At 39.6% G+C, this 21920-nt stretch overlaps 1 protein-coding gene across 2 annotated transcripts in view; it reads right to left on the reverse strand.

Moving 5' to 3' along the window:
- LOC138800789 (prolyl endopeptidase FAP-like) overlaps positions 1-21920 on the reverse strand; it is a 103655-nt gene that overhangs the window by 46581 nt on the left and 35154 nt on the right. For both annotated transcript variants that reach the window (XM_069982818.1, XM_069982819.1), the window contains 6 exons: positions 16979-17077; positions 11148-11242; positions 10907-10981; positions 5711-5763; positions 5542-5614; positions 1194-1314 (listed from right to left, as the gene is read on the reverse strand). In XM_069982818.1, the coding sequence (XP_069838919.1) occupies positions 1194-1314; positions 5542-5614; positions 5711-5763; positions 10907-10981; positions 11148-11242; positions 16979-17077 (516 nt within the window). The remainder of the gene's footprint in view (positions 1-1193; positions 1315-5541; positions 5615-5710; positions 5764-10906; positions 10982-11147; positions 11243-16978; positions 17078-21920) is intronic.

The raw sequence follows: 21920 nt of genomic DNA on the forward strand, positions 1-21920 counted from the left end.
AATTTACAGGGTTAATAGTATAAATTACATATTATATTGGTATCTACTATATTTTTGCAAGGGCTGCCCTGAACCTGGATAAAACCCTATGTTAAGGGGTGCTTAAAAATCTTTTATATCAACTGGTGTCAATAAGTTATATACTTAAATTTAGAAATCTTAAGCCTTCCAGTATTTTTCAGCTGCTGCATGTCCTGCAGGAAGTGGTGTATTCTTTCCAGTTTTTCACAGTACTCTCTGCTGCCACCTCTGTCCATGTCAGGAATTGTCTAGAGCAGGAGAGGTTTTCTACAGGAATTTGCTACTGCTGTAGACAGTTCCTGACAGAGGTGGCAGCAGAGAGTACTGTGAAAAACTGGAGAGAATACACCACTTCCTGCAGGACATACAGCAGTTGATAAGTACTGGAAGACTGCAGATTTTTAAACAGAAGTAAATTACAAATCTGTATAACTTTCTGCAGGGCTGGTGTAAGCACAGGGCTTACCCGGGCAAGTGCTGGGGCCCACAGCCCCTCTAGGGGCTCAATGAGGGAGAGGGTCCGGTGTTCTAATGTTCAGCTTGCTCACTCTAGAGCAGGGTGAGGGGCTGAACATCAGAAGACACAGGAGACAGAGCAGGACCTGTACAGAGAGAAAAAAGGGTGAAGGGCCTGATCACATGACCTGAAGGTCCTCAACCTTACAGTGTGATGAACAGCCCAACAGAGAGGAAGAGGGAGAAGACTGAGCTGTAAGTGCTGTGTGTCTGAGTCAGTCAGCGTATGTGTCAGTCAGTCTGTGTCAATAATGTGTGTGTGTGTATGTTAGTGGTGTCTCAAGTGATAGTGTGCAGATGATGGGTGCATAGTGGATGGATGAGGGGTCTGATGAGTCTCTGTCACCGGTGGGCCTGCAAAAACATTAAGACGGCCCTAAGTTTCTGTCACCAGTTGATTAAAAAAAATGTTGGAGTAGCCCTTTAACCTGTGGAATACTTCAAGTACCTTCATAGAGCAAAATATCAGTTCAAATAGGGCAGGGGTGCCAAACTCAGGCCCTCCAAATGTTGCAAAACTACAATTCCCATCATGCCATCTTGACAGCCAAAACTCTAGCTTAAGTTTCCTCCAGCCCACTCAACACTACTGAAAAGGGATGAAAAGGTTATTTAAATGAGGCTACTATCGTATAGAAGATAAAGAGATGTCTCACCTTCGTAAACCCAATCTGGAATCCCATTAAATATTTCATTTTCTTTCCCGTCATTTGTTATTTGGACAGGTGATTGTCCTGGTTCATGTATTAAATAAATATTATTATCCACAACATACACCTAAAAATTAAAAAAATAAAATAAAAATAAAAAAAAATTAATTTTATTTTAATTCAATTTTATTTACATAGCGCCAACATATTACTTTTTATAATGCTGTTATTTGTATGGCGCCAACTGATTCCGCACCGCTTCACATGCTGTAGTTTGTCAATTTTGGTCCCTGTTCCCTTCAGGGTTCACAATCTAACTTTGCCTCTCTGTATGTTTTTGGGTGTGGGAGGACACCGCAGTACCTTGAGGAAACCCGGGCAAAAACAGGGAGAGAACAAACAAACTCTTTGCAGATCTTGCCATTGGAGGGATTTGAACCAAAAAGAAAAGATACTCCTTCCACAAACATAAATAAATCTAAACGGATACATTATGTGAAGTGAAACATGTAAAAAAATGTACTTTTCAAGAGCAATAGACTTACTAATCTCCTAGGGGCTGACTTTGTACTGATAACCTGTGGTCCTTGGGTATGACCCACCATTGTGCATCCACTAAGGTGGGTCACACATGCTCAGTCCAACCAATATGTCCCTTTAGTATATGCAGTTGGTCTCCACTACACATGTAAGAAAAGAGGATTGTGGGAAAGGGTTGCAATGGCAACAGCGGGTCATTATTGATAGTGGGAACCAGGATCAGCTCCATGGGGGAGAAGAATGTAGATTACTTTACTTAAAACAGCACATTTGTACTCATTGCGTGTATGTTCTTTCTATAAATGTGCCCATATGTATGTATATACGTTGTACACATCAGATTTTACCAATTTTGCTTCATGGGGACAACCCCTTTAAATGTGTTGCCCTATTAATAATATTCATACAATTGCAATAATTTAAATTGTCCCTGTCGTTACAACTTTCAAAATCTAAATCAACAGTAGATGTGATATAAAGCAAATTTGCAATTTACATTCATTATTTTTTTTTTAATTTTCATGGAAAATATGGCACATTCTGTGTTTAGACTTTTTTCTTTTCAGAGGGTCTAAACACAGGAAGTCCTGTGTTTCCCAGGTCATCTGTGCTCACAGATTGATTGATGGACACATTGAGCCGTGACTCTCTAAACTCTCCAAGACTTCATGCGTTTAGTCTCTTTTTTGCAACCAGCACAAGACTAAAAAGTTTCAGGAGACTGGACCTGGATACAAGTAAGTACAGCTTTGTTTTACAGCATGATAACAAACAAATAAATAAATAATGTAAAGTGCAAACTTGCTTTATATCACATCTACTGTTGATTTAGATTTTGAAAGTTATAAGAACACTTTAAAGGGGTAGTGCGGCGCTAAACATTTATTCACAAAATAACACACATTACAAAGTTATACAACTTTGTAATGTGTGTTACGTATGTGAATGGCCCTGTTCCCCGTGTCCCCCCAGCCACGCTAGACCCGGAAGTTATGCTCAGCCAATCGCGGTTGAGCACAGTTATGACGCAACATAGGGGGTCGGCATGAGGGACGGATGGAGCGGTTCGGCCAGCCTCCCGAAGACGACGTCATTGTCACAAGATGGCAGACGGGGGTCGACACGAATGCGGTAAGTATAATGCACCAACACTTCCGGGTCTAGCATGGGGGGGGGGGGAACACGGGGAAGGGGGCCATTCACATACATAACACACATTACAAAGTTGTATAACTTTGTAATGTGTGTTATTTTGTGAATAAATGTTTAGCGCCGCACTGCCCCTTTAAGCCTTTGAAATAACGTTGCTGTAGGAATTCTGGGTGCCACTATCCATGTTTATTAAATCTAATTAAGAAAACCAATTTATTCCAAACACACAAGGCTGAGATTATTATATAACAGGAAATTTAAATACAATTTATAATCATTTTAAATTTCTATTTTTGACTCTTGTGGACGGCCGAATACTGACATGTGCAAATGAAAAAATATCTAATAATATTTGTGACGCTTATTAGGAGAAGGATTTCGAGTCTATTCCTTTTAAACTTCAAGGGGTACTCTGACAAAAATCTTTTTCTTTCTGAATCCAGTTGATTTGAAAGAAAAAGATCAGGAGCAAATCCCCATAGAAAACCTCTCCTGCTCTGGACAGTTCCTGTCTCAGACAGAGGTGGCAGCAGAGAGCACTGTGTCAGACTGAAAAGAAAACACTACTTCCTGCAGGGCATACAGCAGCTGATAAGTACTGGAAGACTGAATTTTCAAATAGAAGTAAATTACAAGTCTATATAACTTTCTGAAACCAGTGAAAGAAAAATATTTTCACCGGAGTACCCCTTTAAATGATTTTGCATGTAGAACTAAATTTATAGTCTAGACCAGGGATGGGGAATCTTCAGCCCTCCAACTGTTGCAAAACTACATTCCCCATCATGATGGAAATTATAGTTTTCCACCAGCTGGAGAGCTGCAGGTTCCCCATCCTTGGTCTACACAGTGTCACTCGTACAACCAGCGCTTATCATCTGAAGATTTTAATATGTTCCCTTGTCAGTTCCAGCTGTAGCGTATAGCAGTCACCCTCCCCATACGTGGCTGATGGCTTATGTAAGCTTTACTACGATACATTAAGAGTTACATAAACACACGTCAATCTCAGTTTTATATTCACGTCACAAAGTGAGGTAAATGGGGGGGGGGGGGCGGGGGTTATATAGAAATTTGTTTTTTTGTGCTACACAAGAGAATACTGAGGATCTATTCATTTCTTATTGATTTCTTTTTTTAAACAAATGGAAGCGGTTTGAATATTATTGACATAATACCAGAATAAAGTAGTTGATAAAATTATTACGGAGCACGACTGGTTACTTTGTGCCAAAAACATCAGATTATTTGTATGGCTTTTTAAGAGGTATTTTTACTTGAAATATATATATATATATATATATATACAATTAAAAAAGAAAAATAACAATGTTGCCTTTTACAGGCCCCAACAACTAGCTCAAACTAGTCTCAGACTTCTGCCCATCCAAAGCTTCTAAAAAATAACAGGCTACAATATATGACACAACCTGGACATCTAAGCTGGAATGTCTATATCACCTGATCTTCGTGATATTTTAGCTCAGAACATGATATAGAGTTAACAGATTTCCCTTAAAGGGGTTTGCTCCTCTGCTGTCACCAATGGCTGTGCTGGCAACTGCAGGGCTACTCAAGCCCTGGTCACAGCACAGTTACATATAATTAGTACTGTTGCATCTGAGCCTCCCCTGATGTCTACTGTTACATAACAATAGACATTGCACTTGGGGAAGCTGCCTGTGTGAGAAGCACTGTAGCAGAGCGAGCAGTGATTGAAAGTTAACCCCAGTTACTTTGCTGCAGCTGCAGTGCTGCTGGCACAGACAGGCTCCCCAAATGTAATATCTATTCTAATATTAACATGCATTAGAATATACATCATGCTAGGATATCACTAGTGATATGTAACCGCCAGGACTAGGGCTTGAGCACCCCTGCAGTTTCCACAATTTGTGTCACCCCTTTCGGCTGCCACTCAATGTAAAAATGTTTTTAAAAATATATATGCATATATACATGATATTTAATGAAGTTATATAACTTTAGTTAAAAAATTAAATAATAATTCCTTAAAGTGAATGTACCACTAGGTACATCGTTATGTTTTTTTTTTTTAAATGCATAGACCATCACCGGTGTAGGGATGCCGATGAACCACCACCCAGTTCCCGTGCACAACGCCGGTTTATTCCCCAGCACTGGCCCGGCATGAAGCACTGGGAGTGGGCTCGCCGATCCCCAGTGTGACGTTGTCCCCTCTGTGATGCAGCTCCATTAGAATCAATAGGCTGCTCTACAGAGGAGAGGGGAGATAATCACACTGGGGGCCGGTGGGCCCGTTCCCAGTGCTTCATGGCGGGTCAGTGCTGGGGAATAAACCGGCGTTGTAAGTGGGAACTGGGCGGCAGTTCATCGGCATCTCCACACTGGTGCTGGTCTATGCATGTAAAATATCCATAGCGATGTACCTAGAATGACAGTCATTCTCTATGGACATTGAACTAATCTCTGGTGAGTGCGTGGCTTCGGACAGGGATTTCTCGGCGGTGAAACGGGCTCCGGGACCGGGACTTCCTGGAAGCGGTAAGTATATGGGTATGCACCGGGGGGTCGGCTGGGCTCTGCCCCGGCATAGGAGGTGATAGGTTGTCTTTAAGGGTGAGGAACAGCACTTGAGGGTTCACTTTCTGGTACTTTACATTGTTGAAGCTCTACTTACCAACTTGTGGCCGACGGCTGACCAGGCGATGTACTGAACGTTATGAGGTAGTTGATTTGTTCTTATAAATACTCTGTAAAATACATGTAAAAAGAAAAGTATATCACTGACAACTATCTACAACACAATGTGGACTATTTGTATAGAGTAAGAAGACATCAATGCTGACCCATTTTCTATATCATAAATGTGGTATGTTGCCGTATAAGAGTATCTCCATTGCTGAAAAGACATTATAAGGGAAACATAATTATTGTGCGTCAATAACTTTACTACCAGCATACAAAGATGACAAACATATCATTCAGGATACGACTGATATTACTTATCAAATAATTTCCTTTTTCTAACTTTTTGTTAAATGAAGGCAAAAACAAGGGGCAATCATAACAGAAAAGGGTAATAGAGAAAAGCATGAATCAATCCTAAGATCTACTTTGCATCAAATGTGGTTTAATCTACTAATAAAACATTCCTTTTAGGATTAAAGGGATTCTACAGCCGCAGTTCTACAGCCGCAGTAGAAAAAAGCCTGTGCTCACAATGTAGAGTATGGCTCCCGGCCGTACTTTACTATGTGGTCAATGGTAAATTGGAATATGGGAAAACGCGAATGTACCTGCATTCCAATTAAAATCAAAAGATGTTCATCCGGCTGATACTGCAGTATCCGTCATGTGAACATCTAAGGGTCCTATTAGAAAAAAGCGATTTTTAATCATTAACGATAAACGATTGCAAACTAGATTGTTTATCGTTAACCTGAAATCGTTACTGCGATCGTTTACTCCATCTGATCCCAGCAAAAGAAGGAACAATTTGGAATTTCACTTAATGATTAGTGAACAAATGTGGAACTACAGCGAAAGATTAGTGAACAATTAGCAAACGATTAACAATGATTTTAGGGTCAGATCCAAATCAATGACACACAAACGATTTTTCGATCATTGCCTGCAATTACACTGGGCGATTATCCTTTAAATTCGAACGATTTAACGATTTTCTGCATGATAATAGTCCCTTGTAATCGGGCCCTAAGAGTCCTTTTAGACAAAGCGATTTTGTCAGGACAGGGAGGTACAAGACAGTGGGCCCTAGGTCTGAACCCACCCACTGTCCCTACCTTCTTGCCTCAATCGTCCCCAGGCGGCCGTGGACAACCACGTAGACGTTCCCTACGCTAAATACGTGCACACAGAACAAGATAGACAAACAAACACAAAAGAATAGTCAAACAGGCCGGGTCAAATCCAAACAGGCAGCGCAGTACAGAATTAGTAAACAATCGGATAGTCAAAAAGTCAGGCAGGAGGTCAGATAACGAATCGAGCAAAACAGAGGGATTAGGAAAGGGGATCGCAGGAGAAGACAGAGAAGCTGGGACCATGGAGTTAACCTAATAGCCAGCGCTGGGACTCTGCCTCAGCTTTGCTTTATGCTGACCAAGAGCCTGGTCCGGATCCCCATTGGACCGGCGCTCTGATCTACCAGGTTACAGACAGGCAGAGAAACCGTCAATCACTGAGACAAGACAGGTGCATAATCAAGTCCAAAAGCAATCGTAGAAAGATTTTTTTCAAACTCTTTATCTCTTTGTCTAAATGCTAATCGGCAATAAAACCAAATTGTTGCTTCGAAATCGCTAAATGATCGATTGAGCGATTTATCGCTCTGTTGTGTAAAAGGACCATAAGACATCGCCGTTGTTTTGTAGAGCAAGAGTCCAACAGCATCCAAGTGTGATAATCTTTAAAGTTTTATTGCAAAATCAAGCGGACAAATACGACGTTTCGGCTACACAATGAGCCTTTGTCAAGTATACTTGAAAAAGGCTCATTGTGTAGCCGAAACGTCGTATTTGTCCGCTTAATTTTGCAATGGAACTTTGAAGATTATCACACTTAGATGCTGTTGGGCTCTCGCTCTACAAGATTTCTGGTCCAATTGGGGTTGTGGACACTCCAACGTGCATCCTCTATTTACATCACTTAGAACTACCAGTGCTGTTGGATCCTCTGCATTCATCGCTGTTGTTTGACACGTGTCAAAGAACGCCCAATGTTCTCACACTGTGTGAACATGGCCTAAATGTGTAAATTTAATTCCAGAGCATTATTTTCTACCTGGGTGGCTGAATATGACTGTACATTGCATATGATCTGTGCGCCATCTACACACATAACCTTGGCATCTCTACAGGCGGGCTTCATCTTTTAATTACATTAGTTGAGAACATCTCTGGCTAAAGTCTTACACGTGACCCCACCCATACTGTGCTAACAGAGAGGCCATTGTGGCCTGGAGATTTCTCCTCACATAAACTACATTATAGACCTAGTAGAGAGGAGAAGTGATGAGATCATTTTACCTTTTTGTACTTTTTATGTGGAACTATTTTATTACAGTTTTTGAACTATAACTTTTGCTGCATTGCTGTATTAGACGTGGATGACATAATTTTTTATAAGAACAAAAAAAGTTCTATTACAGTCCGTAACGCACTTTGTTATTGCTAAGGGTGGACTAAAAGTAATACCAGCTGCTGAGCATTAGGCTCATGGGACAATTACCAGTCATTATACTCTTGACACTAGGTTTGGGTTCATAAAGTTTGGCTATTTCCGGAATCCACATATTTTCTTATGCCCAACACTTGGTTACTATTCAAGTGGCTAGTGCTCAAGGAATAGGCTTGTCTATTCCTTGTAAATCAACGGTACAAAAGTCACGTCCAACTAATTTCGTAATTTACTCAATAAAAAATATGAAATGAATTTTGTTGGCCATGGTTTCAAACTTCTGCTAGGCACACTTGGAAGAAGTTAGGGTTGTATAATAGAGATGTAGGTTCCTATGGTATAAAATAATTGGGTCCATAAAGACTTTGGCCAAACGGTATAGACTTTGATGTAGGAAGATTCCCAAGTTGTGGTTTCTAAATAATCGCATTGACCGATGGCAGAAAGCAGTAAGGAAATGAGCCAATAAGACAAAGAAATAGGAATGGAGCCAAGGGTCAAAGTAAGGAGTAAAACAGGTACCAGGCAAACAACCTAAAGAACAAGCCATAAGCGTTATTCAGGAAAGAGGCCGAAGGCGGGATAGGGGTCAATTAGTCATGGGGCCCATAGCAAAACACAGTATGGGCCCATAAACCCCCCACCCCTAGACGGCACAACTTCTCACATAACAGAGGTTGTTTGAGGGGCTCACACAACACCAGTCATGTCCCTCCCAATCCCCCCCCCCCCCCGGAGGCAGAATTGAAGTCAATGCAATAACAGCCATTGTTTTCACACAATATATTGAACAGTGACCCCTGTTTTTAGTGCCAAACAATGGGCATCAGCATAGACACTGTATACATGAAAAAATAGGATGAAATTCAAGAATATTAGCAATGATTATTAAGATAATCACATAAAGGTCTGTTATCCAGAGATTATTATACCCTCATGTAATATATTATGAAACATGGAGATATAGTTCATCAGTTTTATTCGTCTCAGGCTTAAATGTTATTTTTTTAAAATACAAGAGTTTTGAATATTTATCCTCCCGTAATAATCTACAGGTCAATAATATATTATAATACATGGTTATCTTGTGATAAATGAAAAAATGATAGCTTTAGGTGATGTTTTTCCAGAAGTCGCTGTCAGTTCCTGGATAAACATCCCCCTCTGCTGTATTATTTCACTAATGCAACGTTCATTGATAAAGTCTTTGCTTTGCTATTAAGACTGAAGACATTGCATAGTTGATCATTTCATCCAGTAAGGATTTAGACTTGTTCATTGTCATTGTTAACTATTGTTCACCAGGCTATAAGTTTTTTTTAAGTTTTTTTTTTTATACCAAATACACAACTAGATTATTACAATGGCTACAAAAAGACCCTGAAGACCTGTGACATGATAACCCCTTCTCTAAAAACAGCCACCCAGATGATCAGATGATGACTGAAGTCTAGGACTCTGTACCCTACATTTAGGCTATGTTCACACGACGTATATTTTTGTGAAAGTATGGCCGTTGTTGCAATCGGCAACAACGGCCGTCCTTTTTACGAAAATATACGTTGACTTGCCTTCTATGGGATCTCTCACGGTGCCGTAGAAAACTGACATGTCAGTTTTCTGCGGCCGCTATTCAGTGAATAGCGGCCGCAGAAAACCTTGTCAGTGCACACAATGGAGCGAGTGGCTCTGGCCACATGCTGCATAGTGTACAGTGGGGAGTTTTGGTGCGGGCGCGCACTAATGCCCCCGCATCAGAACTCTGCGGCCCTAAAGATCATCTGGCCGGTACTCCAGTACCATGCGGGATTATCTTTTATGAGACCGGCCATTCCGTGACCCACCCGGAACGGTCGGTCTCTTACGTTTGTGTGAACCTAGATGAATGAATGACCATGCAATATAAGGCCATGTTCACACAACACATGTTTTGCATAAATCATAGCCATTGTTGCAATTTGCAACAACAGCCATGATTTATTCAAAACATATGTTGCATTTGATTGAATGGAATCCCGTCCGGAGCATATACACATAGTATACGCTTCAGCCGTGACTCCAACCAGCCACACAAAAAACCGACATGTCAGTTTTGTGCGGCCACTATTCATTGAATAGCATCACAGAATGGCCGGTGTTTCACATAAAAACCTGACATATTTTTTTGTGCGGCTGCTATTTATTGAATAGTTGCAGCACAACACTGACAGTTCACACAATGGAAAGTGCATCTCCAGCATCCCAATTCTTAAAGAAATAAAGTTCATCCGGCTCGTACTGCAGTACCGTCAGGGAGGAACTGCACTGACACCGGCCGTTCTGTGACTCACAGAATGGCCTGTTTCACACACTGTGAACCCGTCAGTGTGACACACTGTCAATATGACAATTTTTTGGGGGGGCAGCCATCATTTAACTGGAAATAACGGACATTTTATGTTATTTCCTGTTAAATGACCGCCCTCTAATATAAATGGCCGTTATTTGGACAGTGTTTGCCTAGTTCTATTAAAATCAATAGTAGAAGACAATTACATCACAGAATGTAAATGTCTGGAATGTTTATTGGTTCAAAGTAACTAAAGTAAAAAAGAAAAAAAACTGAAAACGTTGGAATATGTATATATAGCACCTATGCAGAGCTATGTGTCACTATGGTTACAGACTACACACAAATTCTATGTGTAGTCAGAACTTTTTCCGACAATGAAAATATATTAGTTATAGCCACTTACTACAAAACATCAGGGGACATTTTAAACATCAACCAAGGAAATTAGATACTTCTATTCAGAAATATGCTGTATGGATATATATTAAGTCACATGTTTTCAAAAAATTACTTTTTTGTAATCGCTTTCAAAGGCCGCAAATTTTCTGTCTGGGGATATGAAATAATTTGTAGCATTGACATCGTTCTGCGAACAGATAAAGACAAGAATAATTTATTAGCTTTGATATTTTGAGATAGATAGATAGATAGATGATAGATAATAGATAGATAGATAGATAGATAGATAGATAGATAGATAGATAGATAGATAGATAGATAGATATTCTAGCCTGTTTTCTCAGTGAACTTACAAATGTTGTATTCTTCAGAATTGTGGATGTCCTACCAGTGTCCATATTGTAAACTAGGACATTTCCATCTTCAGTTTTGTGAATATATTCATTTTCTGCAGGAAATAGATGACAAATCCCATAATAGTCACAATTTTCCTTCAATAACCAATGTGTGCCTGTATTTCAGTGACTGACTATATATAATGTGCATGTTCTGGGCTTAGATCACCATCTCATCCTATGGCACCCATAATATATACCCACAGTGTATCAGTTTTTCCTGGAGTGTCCCTTTAATGTTCTGGCACAATGTGATAAAACTCTAGTGAGGATTACAGGACATTTCCATGCAGCAATCCTGTGGCCCAAGAGCAGTATTAGTTTTATGTGTAGAAACCTGTAATTGCTTAGTCATAGAACTACCCTGCTAATATGTACAATGCAATACACCACCTAAAACCAGCAGTACACGTGGTTCTGCCACAAGAAGCAATGTTCCACAAAGTCTGACTACATCCTTATAAAATTTAAGGTGTCATCCAATATTATGAAACATTGTTGCTTTCTTCCGGAATTAGCTAAGCACCAGTCTTAGGGTTTACACTACTTTTTTTCATCCGATTTTTTCATGTTTTTGCAAAAAAATGTTGAAAAACAGATGGATAAAGGGATGCATGTGTGCATTCATTTTTCCATTGGCTTCCATTATAATAGAAAAGAAAAGGGGTCAAAACGCATCTGATTTTTTTTACTGTACACAAAACTACGGTCAGCTACGTTTTTGTGTATGTTAAAAAAAAGATGCATTTTGATCCTTTTTTATAATGGAAGTCAATGGAAGAAAATGGATGCCCACAAATGCATCCTTTTTTTGTAACAATGTAATAACAAAACTGATGAAAAAAATGTAGTGTGAACCCAGCCTTAGGCTGAGTTCACATTTGCGTCAGAAACTCCATTCAGGTTTGTCACAGAATGGGCCAAAAAAAATGCAGTGTGAAAGATTTTTTTTTCTGGTTGCAGACAAACAGGAACACAATCAGGAATCTCAATGGACCTCTATACGGAGGGTCTTTTGTCCAGCATGCAGCACACCCACCGGCTTCTTTTACTGCTGTTGAGAAGAATCTGCACCAGAACCCCCAACACAGATTGTGACATAGAAATCAGGGCAGTTTTCATGTAAAAAAACATCCTGTTATAAGCTGTGTGAACCCGCCACGTCTTCATGGTTTTCAATGGAGAGGGGAGGGGTGGAGGGAGATGAGGCACCAAAACAGGACAACAAAGAGTTAATTTACAGCTACATCACCAGGCTATCTCCTCTGAAGTTAGCACTGACCTCTCTGACCTCTGAATACCGGCTTTCAAACAGCTCCCACTGTGTAATCCTTTGTTCTCTGCTGGCGACTAATCTCCCTCCACCCCCTCCACTCTCCATAGAACAGACAGGGCTCAACTGATGTAAAAGATTTGAGATTTCCTGATAATGAGCAGTGAATGAGAGAGAGGAAAGGGGGGGGGACCTGGGGAAAGGCTTTTTGAATGCAGATAATGGCATATTTGCCTAATAAACCCAATTACATAGTTTCCTAAACACCTGTACTATTGATTTCTGCAAATAAAAAAAATATCTCCCTTTCCCTTCTTTCCTCCAGACTACAGATTCATATCCTTTCATATCAGTCTTTCCTGATATGTTTTATGCCTCACACCCTCCACCATTTTTGTAGCCCTTCTCTGGACTCGTTCTATTTTTTTGGTTGCACTGGTGACTGTCTGTTAAGGCTGTCAGTAATCACTACCCCTAAACCCTTCTCTTCTGAAGTCTCTGCCAACACAGAACTGACAATATGATACTCCGATAGAGGATTCCTCCTCCCCAAGTATACTGAATGGATTCCTGTAACGTGTCTATAGTTATCTTATGTGATCTCATTATTGCTGAATGTGAACTATGACCTCCTAGAGCAAAGGGACTAGTGATGTGGTAATACTCCTAGGGAATATAGACAAGAAAGGAGATAAATTCAAAAATTATAAAAAATCTTAATAATCTGGAGCTAAGTAAAGCCTCTGTATATGCATCTTTATATCACTGTACATCAAATACACTCCCAACATCTTTTCTAGAAAGCTCCAACAGATTCAGTCATAATGATACTGGGAGGAGATCAAGAAAGTCAGCAATTTTCAGTCATGCTTCTTAGGCGTTGTTCACATCTGTATTGGAGAAACATGTATTGCAGATTTCAGAGTATTTAAAGGGAACCTGTCAGCACATATTGGGACACTAAACCACTAGCATGTCATAAGGTAGTTGAGGTTTACTGTCCCAAAACTGCTGCTATTAATAAAGTAATAAGGGAAATTGCATAGTGGAGCAAGGTTGACTGTCCCTGGCTTCATCAATGCAGCGTACAAGCACTGCAAGCTGGGAATGTGAGTTTGGAACTTCAATCCTATTAAATAAAAAAACAATTACAATAAGATAGCAGGACCAGGCAGGCTTATTAGTGGCGGTATTGCAACAATAAAGCCCAAATGCCTAAATACACACTGGTGAATTCCAAAACAAGCTGATGGGTTCTCTTTAAGAATACTGTCTCAGAAAAAATAACAGACAGATCCCATTATATGTTAATGGGCTGAGTGCAATTGGTGGCTTTCCTGTGACGTCACTTCTTAATGCAGACTTCATGTGGAAATCAGGGCAGGTAACGGCATCCGGCCATTTAAGGGGATAATCCCCAACAGGGCTGAGGGGGTCTACTCAAATCCACAAAAGAAGAGCACGTGGAGCTAGCCAAATACCCTTCGGGAAGGACCCAGCTGAGGGGAGGCTCCTGTAGGGAAACCACCAAAACCACCATAATAAGTGGCCCTATAAGTCAATGTAATGACAAGGGAAAAACCAAGGCCAGGTAACCATCCACATACAGCTGTTTTGGGGTGTTTCCCCTCATCAGTGTGGAGTAAGATTATGGCTTGGTGGGAGCAATGCCTAGTAGAGCCATAAGAAAAACAGATCACTGATCTAAGGGAGACCAGCCAAACGATAACACTGACGGCTGCTAGTTGCGGATTAAAGCGTTCAATGCAGTGAAATCCTAGGTGCATTGCTCCCTGGGAAACATTAATACGCAAAAGAAGAGCCTGTGGAGATTCATTTAAGAAGCTCAAAACACAGGACTAGCCAGATATCCCTCTGGGAAGGACCCAGCCAAGGGGTGGCTCCTGTAGGGAAACCACCAAAACCACCATATTAAGAGGCCCTATAAGTCAATGTAATGACAAGGGAAAAACCAAGGCCAGGTATCCATCCATCTGGATAGTCTTGTGTTTTGAGCCTTCACAGGCTCTTCTTTTGCATATTCATGTTTCCCAGGGAGCAATGCACCTAGGATTTCACTGCATTGAGCGCTTTAACCGGCAGCCGGCAGTGTTATCATTTAGCTGGTCTCCCTAAGGTCAGTGATCTGTTTGTCTATTCAAATACAGGGAAGATACAAGAGACCCTCAGAGTTTTCGGAAGTCATCCAGTATGCAGACAGCATGTTCTAGAGGAAAAGTAACTGAGCAGATTGATATATGGCATTGTTGAAAAAAGTTCAGGATAAACTCTATTTGGTATAGGGGTATTTTCATCTCAACTACTACAATTATACTTGTCAAATTACATATTTTTGCAAATACACTCATTTAGCAAAGGTGTCTCCTTCTCCTGATATGCTGCTCTTTACCTACCATTGTTGACAGCCCGTTGTCTAGGTTACCAACCATCACTCTGCACTAAAAGCAGTGTTCTGGCTGGTGTATATATCGCTATAATGGATATGTATAAAGATATTTTATATATATATATATATATATATATATATATATATATATACATATAGTAGGGTGGTGGTCGGTAACCTAGGTAAAAAGCAGCATATCAGGAGGTGGAGGCAAGTTTGCTAAATAAATGTACATGGAAAACAATTTACTTTTAGCCCTAGAAGTATAACTATAATAGCTGAGATGGGAAAACTTATTTTAAATCTCTGCCCGTTCTGGGTTTAGGAGTCCAGTGGGCGGTCTCATATAGTGATAGACAGCCTTCAGACAGTGATTAGAACTACCCACTGGACTCTTAACCCAAGTATAATGATATAACTGTCTGACAATATGGGATAGAGATCAGCAACAACACTGGGGCCTGGGGGAATTCTGTATTACAACTAAAACTTCACAATAAGCAGTCAGAAGAAGTCAGCCCCAGTTTATTTTGGATATTACTGCCCTAATGTATATGGACAATGGGAAACCACAATGTTATCAGAGTCTCCTTTTAAATTAAAGGAACACCCCCCCCCCCCCCCCCCCCCCCCCACACACACACACACACACACACATACACAGTTTCTATCTTGAAATGAATGAATTTCCCTTACTGTGCAGGCATACTGTGTAGAGAATCCAATAGCAGTGTATTATTACTTCTCATATGAAAGATATACAAAGCTTTTGTAGAAAATCCTAAATCAGAGTGCCCCAAACCTAAGCGCCCCCTAAAAGATCTCCATTATTTTGTTTGGTCGGAATAACCAATATTTATCCTCTGCCTGAAGAACAGATGTAAATTCTCACTTTGGTTTCATGCCAGAGAAATTACCACATGTGCTAACTGCCCTAAAACATATGTATTTACTTAGGGAACGTCTGTACTATAGATTTATAACTACTTAGAGGGAAACTTCTAGAAGGCCATGTTCCATCTATTTATTAGCACCTAGTTTATTAAACTGAACATCTGTTAATGTCAGAAATCTGCAAACATAAATCCGAACATAATCCAGGTTTATACAAGAGAGTTTACATTTTACTAAGATCTCAGTCTCTGTTATTCTTCTTCTGAGCGATAGATACATATATGTGATGTGACAAACAGATAGATGGTGATAGATAGATAGATAGATAGATAGATAGATAGATAGATAGATAGATAGGAGATAGATAGATAGATAGATAGATAGATAGATAGATAATAGATAGATAGATAGATAGATAGATAGATAGATAGATAGATAGATAGATAATAGATAGATAGATAATAGATAATAGATAGATAGATAGATAGATAGAAGATAGATAGATAGATAGGAGATAGATAGATAGATAGATAGGAGATAGATAGATAGATAGATAGATAGATAGATAGATAGATAGATAGATTAGATAGATAGATAGATTAGATAGATAGATAGATAGATAGGAGATAGATAGATAGATAGATAGATAGATAGATAGATAGATAGATAGATAGATAGATAATAGATGAATGGATAGATAGATAGATAGATAGATAGATAGATAGATAGATAGGAGATAGAGATAGATAGATAGATAGATAGATAATAGATAGATAGATAGATAGATAGATAGATAGATAGATAATAGATGAATGGATAGATAGATAGATAGATAGATAGATAGATAGATAGAGATAGATAGATAGGAGATAGATAGATAGATTAGATAGATAGATAATAGATGAATGGATAGATAGATAGATAGATAGATAGATAGATAGATAGATAGGAGATAGATAGATAGATAGATAGATAGATAGATAGATAGGAGATAGATAGATAGATAGATAGATAGATAGGAGATAGATAGATAGATAGATAGATAGATAGATAGATAGATAGATAATAGATAGATAGATAGATAGATAGATAGATAGGAGATAGATAGATAGAAATAGATAGATAATAGATAGATAGATGATAGATAGATAGATAGATAGATAGATAGATAGATAGATAGATGGTACAATTATTATTACCAATACTATTTATTACCTGATATCCATGTATGATAATATTGCTGGGTAAAGAATGTAGTATTGAACACATCTTCAAATGTAAAGGTACGGAGGCCGCCTCCTCTCCTCGCAGAGCCTGAAACACATTATATAGATTCCCGTGAAATTCATTAGAAACGTATTTCTCTGGAATAGCAAATAAATCTGTTGGACAGTTCAATGCACCTGAGTTCATGGTGGTTGGGTTACAGTGGATGTCTCTGTACCTCCTGTAAGTCAGTTGTCCCAACTTTAAGCTATGTTCACACACATGCAAGAAAGGGGTCTGTGGAGACTCGGTTGCGAGTCTCAGAGCACGCCAGGTATCCCTCCAGGTAAGGAAAACCTGTTGCCTCCCAGTTACATTGGATTTTTTTGCTGATGTCCCTGAGATCCCTTAGGTCTAAGGGCCCTATTCCACGGAGCGATAATCGGCCCAATTCGGCCGGTTATTGCTCCGTGGAATAGAGAGAACAATCAGCCGATAATCGTGTCATCGGCTGATCGTTCATTTAGGTTCAGACCTAAAATCATCGTTCGCCACCAGCACATCGCTACGGTGGAATAGTGCGCAGCGGCGACCGACGATTTCAGCAGCCTCATACATTACCTGTCTGGGCTGCAGGTCTTCTCCTTCTCTCCCGGAGTCCCGCGTGCAGCAGCTTCGGAGCGGGTCTGTCTGAACTGACAGACCGCTCAGCCAATCACTGGCTGTGGCGGTGCAAGGGCTGCAAGGACATCGGTAACAATGTCCCTGCAGCCTTCGCTTAACGATCATCGGGGCCGTGGACTAGGCCCAGTAAATAAGCGCCGATCGAGCAGATCGGCGCTCGTTTCCATCGTTGATCGGGCCCCCATTGGCCCGTGGAATATGATCCTAAGGATTATGCTCAGAGGAGGTCAAATACCTAAATTTTATTAGCAGCATAAGTGGGGAAACGTAAGCACATAGATAGGATTCTGGACTTTTTTGGCTATTCCCGTGTCATAGACTTATAAAAAGTTTTGATCTGTCTGGTCTGGGTGCAGAGATCCCCATCGTTCATTATACCAAATGGGGGAAAACACTCATTAAGAGTGCTGTTTCTCCCCGCCATTTCTTTACACGTTTGAGGCTGGGTTCACACTACGTATATTTCAGTCAGTATTGTGGTCCTCATATTGCAACCAAAACCAGGAGTGGATTAAAAACACAGAAAGGATCTGTTCACACAATGGTGAAATTGAGCGGATGGCCGCCATATAACAGTAAATAACGGCCATTATTTCAATAAACCACTCCTGGTTTTGGTTGCAATATGAGGACCACAATACTGACTGAAATATACGTAGTGTGAACCCAGCCTAAAGATGGGCTCATAAACTTTGTATAAAGTCATCAGTACGAATGCTTTATGATAGAAACAAAGGTCCGACATAGAATGGATATTGGTTTAACAGGCTGCCAAAGGGTAGGTGTCTGAGAACTGAGATGCTGTAATTACCAGGAGTAACATCCGCAAGAGACACCGAGAGGGGCTGTAAGGTTGAGATTGAAAAAGGATTTGGATTTAGAAGGGATCCCCAATAGTATAGAGTAGGACAAGCAATTGAAAAACAGTAGGGAGCAGAATCCTAGAGACTTGTGAACAACCAACTGCTAGTCAGTCTACTGCAACTGATGTATAAGAGACTGTGCCTTTTCTTAGAAGACAACATACTTCTTGCCTACAGTGGAAGTAAAGCTAAGAAGAATAAACTTTGCCTGTGTCTGTCACCTCTCCTTTCTGTGATATAACCTCCTTTTGGGAATAGTCACCACTTCTTACAGCCCTTGTATTTTAAGAGGGCTGGACGAGATCTGAATTCTTATAAATTTACAACATTTCCAAGTAGCACTGCCCTAAAAACTCCCAACTAGTTGCATCACTGCAGGGGGAATTAGTGCATCTGGCAACCAGAATCAGCTGTCTGGCAAGCAATGCTATGGTCAACACTATATGATGTCAACAGGCAGCCTGGGACAGCAATGACTAACTACATAAATGTTGTATCTCTTGGCCTTAGATAACCCCTCACTATTTCTCCATTCCCTGGAAAAAAGTGATAAAAAAAATAATATATATATTTTATTTATTTACTCATCATTAAAAAATAAATAAATAAATAATAATAATAATAATATAAATAAACAAAAAAAAATAATATATACATATATATATATAATTTTTTATTTTATTATTTTTTTATTTTCATAGACAGGAGACAAAATAAAGACCCACTGTAATTTATTTTTATTTTTTTAAGGCATCTCCTTTTTCATCCACAAGACAACAGTTTAGGAACATAATGTATCGGATTATACATCTACAGAACAAGTGAAGCAGAACATGGAAAGATTTTTTTTTTCTTTCCGCCTGAGCGTCTTCAGCACAGACACCACTACAAACTTGTATGACTTCTCAAAAGTTCAATCTCTATGCTTAAGAAAAATCCAAGAAAAATAGTCTTCAGTATCAGGCCTTCATTCTCGGGTATCATCTCAGACTAACACCAATAGAAATAATTTTATATCTGGCATTTGTTCAATTTTACTATTAGTGGCAATTAATTAAATGTTCCATATTGCTCTTTTTTCATGTGACTGTCCATCAGTAAAGGTGGTGAAAAGGCCCATCTGCTAACCATCAGCAAGTGAAATATTAGGGTTGGCTATGTAAAAAAAAATGATGCTATAAAATGTAGGCATTGGCCATCTGGGTGGCAGGAGTTTTGTTCCCGTCAACTGCAAGGGAACAAACTGCATATGGAACGTGTATTCATCCACAGACATGAAAACAGAAAAACAACACTATGAGTCACTGTATTCTGATCCCTATATATAAATCTATAGATTTTTTTTTTTATGCTCAGGAAGAAAACTATTAAGCAATTTTAGAAATATAATTAAATATAACAAAATGTAAATCATATTTTATTTAGGTTTAATGCTCACGAAACTATATTATAAAACATAAAAACAAAAAAAAAAAAACCTGCACACATGGATCGGCCAGTGGATGCAATTGGTTTCTATTGGATCCAAGTTGGTGCCCCATTTAAAGGCTTATACAGTAGTGTCCTATGCTGTCCATCTGTACTCCTTACACTAGTATATACAATTTACTGTCTAAGAAAAAAAAGATTTAATTTAAAAAAAAAATGTGGGTAAAATTATATAAAAAAAACTGTAGAATTCACTCTTCAATTTTTTGTTTTGCTTTGTCTCTTTTCTGCAGGGGAGAGTTGAGTGGGAGGGGTGGTATAATAGTATGTTAATGTGTATTGTTGGTACATTGTATTTTTAATTTTTTGAAAGAAAAAAGAATAAAGTAAATAAAAAATTGGGGGTAAAATTGTAAAAAACTGTAGAATTCAACCTTCAAATCCCAGGCACTGGTGTTGGACTATGTTGAGCATGCAGCAGTGATGATGTGCCATCTTGACATGTGACTATTTGATATGGTGATCTCATTGTTGTCACTGATGCGTCTGGCGGTTAGTTGCAAACTGAGATCACAAGTTCCTGGGTTTAAAGGGAATCTGTCACCAAGACAATGCTCAAATCTATCGCCGTCATGTTATAGAGTAGATTAATATACATTTTTGTGGGAAAAGATTTAATATAACATGTTGTAAAATGTTGGTTGAAATTCTTCTTCATTCTGTGTTCGGGAGTCCAGTGGGCAGTGTCACTTAATGGACTGGACTCCTTAGTATGGAAACATCAGAAATTTCATTCAAATTAGTTATACTAAATATTTTCCCATAAAGATATATAGAAATCTGCTCAGATCCTTCTGCTGTATAACATAATGATGATAGCTTAGTTAGCATTTTCATGGTGATGGGTTCCCTTTTAATCCGACACATCGACCAAGTTTGTAAAGGTTTCTTCTGGGTACTCCAATTTTACAACAAAGATATTCTGGTAAGTACTTAGGCCTACAATGGGATTTTCATGTGGGCCTCAGTTGAGGAAATGAATTTATCCCATAGAGAACAGGGACTCGTACTAGTGATTACAATTTCTCTTTAGGGATCTGGAATATAGGAGCTGCACATACAGTAATTACCATCAGCAATTGTAAAGGGCAGGGGTGAGTATAGGCAAAAGCTGAAGAGCTTATTACACCATGTAAAAGTCCCAGTGATTGCTCGTTTATTGATCGATCTCTAGAAGCCTGCTCCACACTGATGAGGGGCAAATACCCCAAGACAGCTGTCTGTGGATGGATATCCTGCTTGGATAGTTTCCTTGATTGAAGGCATTCCTTGGCTTGGTTGTTCCTTCCCAGAGGAAAGTCTGGCTAGTTCACTGACGTCGAGACATGTGATGGTGTCTCTGCAGTGTTCTTTTGCATATTTGATTTTCCAGGGGGCAATGTTGTAGAATACACTGATGTTGAGACACGTGATGGTGTCTCTGCAGTGTTCTGGTTGATCTCCCTGAGGTAAACCAGCACCTTTTTGCATGCACTTACTAGGCATGTGCTCCCACTGGCCAGAAGCCTGCTCCACACTGACGAGGGGCAAATACCCTGAGACAGCTGTCTGTGGATGGATACCTTGCTTTAGTGGTTTGCTTGATTGGAGACATTCCTTGGCCTGGTTGTTCCTTCCTGCAGGAAGGTCTGGCTAGTTCACTGACGTCAAGACATGTGATGGTGTCTCTGCAGTGTTCTTCTGCATATTTGATCTCTAGGATTGTGCAACCCTAAAAACAATCATTAGTTGGTCCTACATCTTCTCCCATAAGGAGATGGGCAACTGACAATGATGTGAGTGAAGGGCCAAATAAACAATCTTTTAGCCAATCATTGAACCATGTTACAGGCTCATAAAATGAATGCCAAGCTGCTAGATCGACATCCATATTATGCCTGGATATATCTGTACTAAGTATAATGCTTTGGGACATA

The sequence above is a fragment of the Dendropsophus ebraccatus genome, chromosome 9 (assembly GCF_027789765.1).
Source record: "Dendropsophus ebraccatus isolate aDenEbr1 chromosome 9, aDenEbr1.pat, whole genome shotgun sequence".
Taxonomy (NCBI): Eukaryota; Metazoa; Chordata; class Amphibia; order Anura; family Hylidae; genus Dendropsophus; species Dendropsophus ebraccatus.